The sequence below is a fragment of the Ahaetulla prasina genome, chromosome 17 (genome assembly GCF_028640845.1).
Source record: "Ahaetulla prasina isolate Xishuangbanna chromosome 17, ASM2864084v1, whole genome shotgun sequence".
Lineage (NCBI taxonomy): Eukaryota > Metazoa > Chordata > Lepidosauria > Squamata > Colubridae > Ahaetulla > Ahaetulla prasina.
Window position 1 is genome coordinate 4,220,949 of NC_080555.1, and position 9,786 is coordinate 4,230,734.

At 45.8% G+C, this 9,786-nt stretch overlaps 1 protein-coding gene across 2 annotated transcripts in view; it reads left to right on the top strand.

The window, feature by feature from the left end:
- Nucleotides 1–9,106, top strand: part of CNIH2 (cornichon family AMPA receptor auxiliary protein 2) — a 40,178-nt gene extending 31,072 nt beyond the window's left edge. For both annotated transcript variants that reach the window (XM_058159929.1, XM_058159930.1), the window contains 3 exons: nucleotides 483–595; nucleotides 6,319–6,462; nucleotides 8,525–9,106. In XM_058159929.1, coding sequence (XP_058015912.1) covers nucleotides 483–595; nucleotides 6,319–6,462; nucleotides 8,525–8,552 — 285 coding nt within the window. In that variant the 3' untranslated portion in view covers nucleotides 8,553–9,106. The remainder of the gene's footprint in view (nucleotides 1–482; nucleotides 596–6,318; nucleotides 6,463–8,524) is intronic.
- Nucleotides 9,107–9,786: the final 680 nt, after the last annotated feature.

Below are 9,786 nucleotides of genomic sequence, written 5' to 3' on the forward strand. Positions count from 1 at the left end.
TTTCTCTCTCTCTCTCTCTTTCTTTCTCCCCCTCTCCTTTTCTCTCTCTCTCTCTCCCTTTCTTGCTCTCTCTTTCTCCCTCTTTCTTTCTTTCTTTCTCTCTCTCTCTCTCATCTTTTCTATCAGAGTTTGTTTTAATAAGATTAAAGGTTGCCTGGCTAATTATGCAAGCCCCAAATAAATAAAACGAGGGAGAAAATAATCTTTTCTTTGGGGGGCAATTTGTTAAATGAGGCATCTTTGCAAAAAAAAAAAAAAAAAATCCCTTCCGCTAAGGTTGTCAAGATCGCTCCGATTAGACTCGTGAAAACGGAGCATCGAATAAATCCGTTTATAACAAGGAAGGATTTTGCGCAGTAGGAAAGGACGGTATTGCGGGGCGATTGCGCCTTGTGTGTGGGGGGGGGTTCCCAAGGAAGAAATCCATCTGTTTGCAATCTGATGGGGAGGTTGGGGGATCTGAATTTTCTTCTCTCCGACAGCTCGTGGTTCCGGAATATTCCATCCATGGCCTTTTCTGCCTGATGTTCCTTTGTGCAGCTGAATGGGTGACTCTGGGCCTCAACATCCCCCTCCTCTTCTACCACTTGTGGAGGTAAGAGGGAAGAAGCCCCCCTTGTCCATCCCCCCCCCACCCTTTATCCCAATATCAGGTGGCCACTGGCCAGGCAAACACACGCACTGTGTTTCCCCGAAAATAAGACCCTGTCTTATATTTTTTTTGAACCCTGAATATATATATTTGTTTTCGTAGGTTTTCACAGGTATATGCATGCAGGTTTTGGTATGTTCGGGTCTTTTCCTGTGTAATATTGGAAGTATTTAGGCTAAATATTTAAATACTTAAATACCTAAATACTTCCAATCTTACACGGGAAAAGACCCGAACATACCAAAACCTGCATATATATATATATATAGGTTTTCTGAGGTTTTCGCGGGTGTTTGTATGTAGGTCTTTGGTTATTCGGGTTTTCTCCCGCGTAAAATTGGAAGTGTCTTGGCGACGTTTCGACGAAGTCTCATTCGTTGTCTTCAGGCTTCAGCTTCGTGCTTCTAGAAGCATGAAGCTGAAGCCAGAAGATGACGAATGAGACTTCGTCGAAACGTCGCCAAGACACTTCCAATTTTACGCGGGAGAAAACCTGAATAACCAAAGACCTACATACAAACACCCGCGAAAACCTCAGAAAACATATATATGTTTGTGTGTGTGTGTATGTGTGTGTATATATGTGTACACACACACACCCCATTTCCCCAAAAATAAGACATCCCCCTGATAATAATTGTATTTATATATATATAAAAGAAGGAAGATCGCCCTTAAAGACAGCTACTAAGAATTTCCAGTAAAACTAAATATACATACATACATACATACATACATACATCTTTCGTGTTTAAGGGAAGATCTATATCTATATCTATCTATCTATAATATAAATATAGATATAGATATAGATCTTCCCTTAAAAACCAAAAGGTGTATGTATGTATATATATTTGGTTTTACTGGAAATTCTTAGTAGCTGTCTTTAAGGGCGATCTTCCTTCCTCCTTTCCTTCCTTCTCTTTCCCTCCCTTCCTTTTATCTCCTTCCTTCCCTTTTTCCTTTCCTTCCTTCCTTCCTTCCTCCATTCCTTCGTTCCCTCCCTCCTTCCCTCTCCCTTCTTCCTCCTTTCCTTCCTTTCCTCCCTACCTCCCTCTTTTTCTTCCTTACTATTTCCTTTCCTTTCTTCCTCCCTCCCTTCCTCTTTCCTTCCTTCCTTCCTTCTTCCCTCCCTCCCTCTTTCTTTCTTTTCCTTCCTTCCTTCCTGCCTCCCTCCCTCTTTTCTGCCCCCATGCCCCAAATCAAATGAGCCAACATAGGTCATTTGAATCCATCCCATCTTGCTCCAAAAAGACAATTTAGGGCAAAGTGGCTTTTTCTAGTTGGTTTGCAGATCCAACGTCTCCCTCTCTCTATTCTCATTCCTTTTGTGCTTCTGACATCTTAGGACTTAGGGACCCTGTTTTAAGGCCGGGGGGGGGGAGAGGGGGGGAGCAGGTGGGGTAGGGTCTCAAAGTGGTGCTGTGAAGCCACAAAGGAAATCGGCAGCACAAAGAACAAAGTCAGATGGGAACAAAAAGGTGATTAAAGGGGGAAAAAAAAACAGTCTAGGAAAAGACACTCTTATAATTTGGATTATAGAACTGATCCTCCTCGTTCCCTAAGGGGGGAGAATTCAACCCATTCGAGCTATGCATTTAAAAATAATAAGCTCTGCTTTGTGAGAGGTATTTAACCCGAAATCTCATTTTTAAATTTGCATTTTGTTAAGGATAAATCTCTTGCTGGGGAAGGTGGGGGGGAGGGGCTGAAAAGGGAAGGGAAAAGGTGAAGAAGGAAGAAAAATAGGGAGGGAAGAAGGAAGGAAGCAAGGGAAAGGGAAGGAAAGAGGGAGAGGAAGAGGAAGAAATAAAGGGGAGAAGGAAGGAAGGAAGGAAACAAGAAGCAAGAGAAAGGAAGGGGGAAGGAAGAAGAAAGAGAAAAGGAAGGAAGAAGAAAGAGAAAAATGAAGGAGAAAAAGAAGGGAGGGAGGGGAGGAAGGAAGGAGAAAGAGAAAGGAAGGAAGGAGAAAAAGAAAAGAGGGGAGGAAGGAAGGAAGGATGATGAAGGAAGGAGAAAAGGGAGAGGAGGGAAGGGAGGGAGGAAGAAGAAAGAGAAAGAAAGGAAGGAGGAGGGAGGAAAGGAAGGAAGAAGAAAAAGGAAAGAAAGAGAAAGGAAGGAAGGAAGGAAGGAAGGAAGGAAGGAAGGAAGGAAGGAAGGAAGGAAGGAAGGAAGGAAGGAAGGAAGGAAGGAAGGAAGAAATCCCAGTTGCCAATCACCTGAATTTTGATGTGTGACAGTCATAAGTAGGGGGTAGTAGTTCAGTGCCGCTGTAACTTCAAAACAATCGCTAAACCAATTGTTGTAAAACGAGGACTTACCCCCTAGAAGTTTTTAACTTCCAAAAACTTGCACTCCTTTACCGAAAGTGAGAAAAAAAAGTTGGAAATGTTGTTTTAACAGATGTTATTTACATACGTCAACTGGCAATGTAGATGTCCTTATTTGTTGCAGGGTGCAAAAATAGACCTTCGTGGGGTAAATATGAGCATTATATTTATATATATGTCGAAATAGCTAGTTTTGGTTCTAAAAAAAGAACAGCTGGGACATCCTTCCGATGTCTTTTTTTGAGATTTTGAGCTGTGGAAGAGAAGCTCGGCGTTATTAAATAGAAAATAGCAGGAATCCAATTCATTCCTCCATTTAAAAATTGTCCCTAAAAACCAACAGGGTGTTTTGTTTTTTCCTTCCTTCCTTCCTTCCTTCCTTCCTTCCTTCCTTCCTTCCTTCCTTCCTTCCTTCCTTCCTTCCTTCCTTCCTTCCTTCCTTCCTTCCTTCCTTCCTTCCTTCCTTCCTTCCTTCCTTCCTTTCCTCCCTCCTTCCTTCCTTCCTTCCTTCCTTCCTTCCTTCCTTCCTTCCTTCCTTCCTTCCTTCCTTCCTTCCTTCCTTCCCATTCCTTCCTTCCTTCCTTCCTTCCTTCCTTCCTTCCTTCCTTCCTTCCTTCCTTCCTTCCTTCCTTCCTTCCTTCCTTCCTTCCTTCCTTCCTTCCTTCCTTCCTTCCTTCCTTCCTTCCTTCCTTCCTTCCTTCCTTCCTTCCTTCCTTCCTTCCTTCCTTCCTTCCTTCCTTCCTTCCTTCCTTCCTTCCTTCCTTCCTTCCTTCCTTCCTTCCTTCCTTCCTTCCTTCCTTCCTTCCTTCCTTCCTTCCTTCCTTCCTTCCTTCCTTCCTTCCTTCCTTCCTTCCTTCCTTCCTTCCTTCCTTCCTTCCTTCCTTCCTTCCTTCCTTCCTTCCTTCCTTCCTTCCTTCCTTCCTTCCTTCCTTCCTTCCTTCCTTCCTTCCTTCCTTCCTTCCTTCCTTCCTTCCTTCCTTCCTTCCTTCCTTCCTTCCTTCCTTCCTTCCTTCCTTCCTTCCTTCCTTCCTTCCTTCCTTCCTTCCTTCCTTCCTTCCTTCCTTCCTTCCTTCCTTCCTTCCTTCCTTCCTTCCTTCCTTCCTTCCTTCCTTCCTTCCTTCCTTCCTTCCTTCCTTCCTTCCTTCCTTCCTTCCTTCCTTCCTTCCTTCCTTCCTTCCTTCCTTCCTTCCTTCCTTCCTTCCTTCCTTCCTTCCTTCCTTCCTTCCTTCCTTCCTTCCTTCCTTCCTTCCTTCCTTCCTTCCTTCCTTCCTTCCTTCCTTCCTTCCTTCCTTCCTTCCTTCCTTCCTTCCTTCCTTCCTTCCTTCCTTCCTTCCTTCCTTCCTTCCTTCCTTCCTTCCTTCCTTCCTTCCTTCCTTCCTTCCTTCCTTCCTTCCTTCCTTCCTTCCTTCCTTCCTTCCTTCCTTCCTTCCTTCCTTCCTTCCTTCCTTCCTTCCTTCCTTCCTTCCTTCCTTCCTTCCTTCCTTCCTTCCTTCCTTCCTTCCTTCCTTCCTTCCTTCCTTCCTTCCTTCCTTCCTTCCTTCCTTCCTTCCTTCCTTCCTTCCTTCCTTCCTTCCTTCCTTCCTTCCTTCCTTCCTTCCTTCCTTCCTTCCTTCCTTCCTTCCTTCCTTCCTTCCTTCCTTCCTTCCTTCCTTCCTTCCTTCCTTCCTTCCTTCCTTCCTTCCTTCCTTCCTTCCTTCCTTCCTTCCTTCCTTCCTTCCTTCCTTCCTTCCTTCCTTCCTTCCTTCCTTCCTTCCTTCCTTCCTTCCTTCCTTCCTTCCTTCCTTCCTTCCTTCCTTCCTTCCTTCCTTCCTTCCTTCCTTCCTTCCTTCCTTCCTTCCTTCCTTCCTTCCTTCCTTCCTTCCTTCCTTCCTTCCTTCCTTCCTTCCTTCCTTCCTTCCTTCCTTCCTTCCTTCCTTCCTTCCTTCCTTCCTTCCTTCCTTCCTTCCTTCCTTCCTTCCTTCCTTCCTTCCTTCCTTCCTTCCTTCCTTCCTTCCTTCCTTCCTTCCTTCCTGCCTCTCTCCCTCTTTTCTGCCCCATGCCCCAAATCAAATGAGCCAACATAGGTCATTTGAATCCATCCCATCTTGCTCCAAAAAGACAATTTAGGTCACAGTTGGTCATTCTGAGGTCACAGTTGGTCATTCTGAGGTCACAGTTGGTCATTCTGAGGTCACAGTTGGTCATTCTGAGGTCACAGTTGGTCATTCTGAGACACAATTGGTCATTCTGAGGCCACAATTGGTCATTCTGAGGTCACAGTTGGTCATTCTGAGACACAATTGGTCATTCTGAGGCCACAATTGGTCATTCTGAGGCTACAATTGGTCATTCTGAGGTCACAGTTGGTCATTCTGAGACACAATTGGTCATTCTGAGGCCACAATTGGTCATTCTGAGGCTACAATTGGTCATTCTGAGGTCACAGTTGGTCATTCTGAGACACAATTGGTCATTCTGAGGCCACAATTGGTCATTCTGAGGTCACAGTTGGTCATTCTGAGGCCACAATTGGTCATTCTGAGGCCACAGTTGGTCATTCTGAGACACAATTGGTCATTCTGAGGCCACAATTGGTCATTCTGAGGTCACAGTTGGTCATTCTGAGGCCACAATTGGTCATTCTGAGGCTACAATTGGTCATTCTGAGGTCACAGTTGGTCATTCTGAGACACAATTGGTCATTCTGAGGCCACAATTGGTCATTCTGAGGTCACAGTTGGTCATTCTGAATCACAATTAGTCATTCTGAGGTCGCAATTGGTCATTTTGGGGTCACAGTTGGTCATTTGGAGTCCAGTTGCTCATTCGGAGGTCACAGTCGTTCTGAGACACAATTGGTCATTCTGAGACACAATTAGTCATTCTGAGGTTACAACTGGTCATTTTGGGGCCACAGTTGGTTATTCTGAGGTCACAATTGGTCATTCTGAAACCAAATTGGTTATTCTGAGGTCAAAATTGGTCATTTTGGGGTCATGGTCATTCTGAGGCAACAGTTGGTCATTCTGAGGTCACAGTTGATCATTCTAAGGCCACAGTTGGTCATTCTGAGGTCACAGTTGGTCATTCTAAGGTTACAGTAGCTCAATTTGAGGCCACAATTGGTCATTCTGAATCACAATTGGTCATCTGAGGCCACAATTGGTCATTCTGAGTCAGAATTGATCATTTCTGAGGTCAAAATTGGTCATTTTGAGGTCATAGTCGGCCATGTTGAGTTCACGGTTAGCCATTTTGAGGCAAAGAAATTGGCCAGTTGAGATCACCATTGGACGTTTTTACAAGCCCCTTCTTATTTTTTTATTTTTATTTTTTTCTGCCTTCCTTTTCTTGCAGGTACTTTCACCGCCCAGCTGATGGCTCGGAAGTTATGTACGATGCCGTCTCTATCATGAATGCTGACATCTTAAATTATTGCCAGAAAGAATCATGGTGCAAACTGGCTTTTTATCTGTTGTCTTTCTTCTATTACCTGTACAGGTGAGTCCTGACTTTTACAGGTCTGCATAGTTGCTCAGATTTTACCCCATTTTTCTCTCATCGGTTATCCCAAAATAACCAGAAACATTGCCACAAATAAAGATAGCTCTTCTTACCAAAGGGAGGAAGGAAGGAAAGGAGGGAGGGCAGAAAAGAGGGAAGGAAGGGAGGAAGGAAGAAAGAAGACTAGCTTGATTTTTATCTTTAGATTTTAATTGAATTCGATGGGTTTTTAAAATTTTTGTAATTTTTATAGGGGTGTAAGTTATTTTAATACTTGGGCTAATTTAATCAGTTTTTTAAGGGTTGTTTTAACTATTGTGTATATTTGTATTTTACCTGCCTGTTCACCGCCCTGAGTCCTTCGGGAGAAGGGCGGTATACAAATTAAAATATTATTATTATTATTATTAAGAAAGGGAAATGAAGATAGCTCTTGACTTATTGAAGTAAGGGAGAAAGGAAATGAAGGAAGGAAGGAAGGAAGGAAGGAAGGAAGGAAGGAAGGAAGGAAGGAAGGAAGGAAGGAAGGAAGGAAGGAAGGAAGGAAGATAGCTCTTGATTTACCGGGAAGGAGGGAGGGAGGAAAGGAAGAAAGGAAAAGGGAAAGAGGGAGAGAGGGAGGGAGGGAAGGAAGGGAGGGAGGAAGGAAGAAAGGGAAATAAAGATAGCTCTTGACTTACCGATGGAATAGAGGAAGAAAAGGGAGGGAGGAAGGAAGAAAGGAAGAGAAATGAAGATAGCTCTTGACTTACTGAAGGAAGGAAGAGAGGGAGGAAGGAAAAGTGAGGGAAGGAGGGAGGGAGGAAAGAAGGAAGGGAGGGAGGGAGGGAGGAAGAAAGGGAAATAAAGATAGCTCTTGACTTACCGATGGAAGGGAGGAAGGAAAGGAAAGGAAAGGAAAGGAAAGGAAAGGGAGGAAGGAAGGAAGGAAGGAAGGAAGGAAGGAAGGAAGGAAGGAAGGAAGGAAGGAAGGAAGATAGCTCTTGATTTACCGGGAAGGAGGGAGGGAGGAAAGGAAGAAAGAAAAAGGGAAAGAGGGAGAGAGGGAGGGAGGAAAAGAGGGAAGGAAGGGAGGGAGGAAGGAAGAAAGGGAAATGAAGATAGCTCTTGACTTACTGAAGGAAGGAAGAGAGGGAGGAAGGAAAAGTGAGGGAAGGAGGGAGGGAGGAAAGAGGGAAGGGAGGGAGGGAGGGAGGAAGAAAGGGAAATAAAGATAGCTCTTGACTTACCGATGGAAGGGAGGAAGAAAAGGGAGGGAGGAAGGAAGAAAGGAAGGGAAATGAGGATAGCTCTTGACTTATTGAAGGAAGGAAGGGAGGGAGGAAAGAAAAGTGAGGGAAGGAAGGAAGGGAGGAAGAAAAGGAAGGGAGGGAGGAAGGAAGGAAGGGAAATGAAGATAGCTCTTGACTTACTGAAGGAAGGAAGAGAGGGAGGGAGGAAAAGGGAGGGAAGGAGGGAAGGAACGAAGGGAGGAAGAAAAGGGAGGGAGGGAGGAAGGAAGAAAGGAAGGGAAATGAAGATAGCTCTTGACTTACTGAAGGAAGGAAGAGAGGGAGGAAGGAAAAGGGAGGGAAGGAGGGAAGGAAGGAAGGGAGGAAGAAAAGGGAGGGAGGGAGGAAGGAAGAAAGGAAGGGAAATGAAGATAGCTCTTGACTTACTGAAGGAAGGAAGAGAGGGAGGAAGGAAAAGGGAGGGAAGGAGGGAGGGAGGAAAAGAGGGAAGGAAGGAAGGGAGGGAGGAAGAAAAGGGAGGGAAAGAGGGAGGCAGATCCCCTTTTGCGACCTTCTGACAACCCCAAGCTAAGGGGGGAAGCCAGATTAGACTCCCTTAACGACCGTCTTACTAAACTGAACCACCTCAGTGTTTCATTTAAACGCCGGTGGGCAAGGAAGGTCGTGCAGCGGGGCGCCTCTCCCTTTAACCAATGCCTGGCTTAGCGGGAGAAATGTGGGGCTCGACGGTGGCCGTAAACCCGAGGACTGTCTATAATATAATATACTTCAGGGTGGATCCGAATAACAAGTCCTTTTTTCCTCTTTCTCTCCTTTTCTCCCGCCAGTATGGTTTATACCCTGGTGAGTTTCTAATCGCGCCAACCGAAGGGGCAGGACCCTCCCGATCCACACCACCACGACCACCGGGGTGAACCGAGAAACCCACCCACCCACCCAACCAACCAACCAACCAACCAACATCCTTCCTGGAGGTTGAAACGCTAAGCCGAGATGGATCCACCCGTGCCTGACAAAAGCCGTAACCAGCCGGATAAGCCGCCGTCGCCGCCGTCTTTTTTTTTTTTCCTTTCCAGAGCGGTGGGCTGTCTTTCTGCTCTCCCCTCCTGTGCTCCGGATAACGACACACAACACACAACACACAACACACACCGGTTATAATTTGGAGAACGAAGCCAGCGTTCCTCCCCCTCACGGCCGGCCGCTTTTCCGCTGAACTTTTGGGGAAATCCCGCGAACGGATTTGGGGTGCAGAAGACAAACCCTCCCCACCCCTTTCTTCTTTCTCTCCCCTCCCTCCATCTTCTCCCCTCTCCCTGGGTTGGACCGATTCCTGCCTTTAGTCCACCTTTGAGTTCCCTCCCTCCCCCACTTCCTTTTTTTGGGGGGGGGGGTAGTCTGGGGGCCAAAAACTCTCCATTTCTCAAAAAAACAAAGAGGACCGGAAAAGTACCAAAGGGGAAAATTTCCAGAAATTTGGCAGCTATTTAATTGAGGGGTGAGAGTGGGGAAGAAGACATTTTGGGGAGGAGGAAAAGGGGGGGGTCTTCTCCCTCTCCTGGGTGGGACAGATTCCTGCCTTTAGTCCACCTTTGAGTTCCCCCCCCCCCCCACTTCCTTTTTTTGGGGGGGGGGTAGTCTGGGGGCCAAAAACTCTCCATTTCTCAAAAAAAAAACAAAAGAGGACCGGAAAAGTACCAAAAGGGAAAATTTCCAGATATTTGGCAGCTATTTAATTGAGGGGTGAGAGTGGGGAAGAAGACATTTTGGGGAGGAGGAAAAGGGGGGGGTCTTCTCCCCTCTTTTTCTCCACCCCGAGACGCTCCATAGGGGTTTTTTTTGGGGGGGGGGAATCTGTTTTCTTTCCATCTTTTCTTCTTTTTTCTCTTCCTGGATGCTCTCAGACAGCAGAGCGATGCCGAGACCAGCATCTGTTGCTATGGCGATAGATCAACCTCTCTCTTCTCCTCCCTCCCACTCTGGTCTCTCTCTTTTTTTTTTTTTCCTTTTCACGCACTCCATCCTTTTTCATCCTGTTTCCGCCTAAAAAATTACGAGCATCTCCATTCAGGAAAGCCAGCCTCTATCT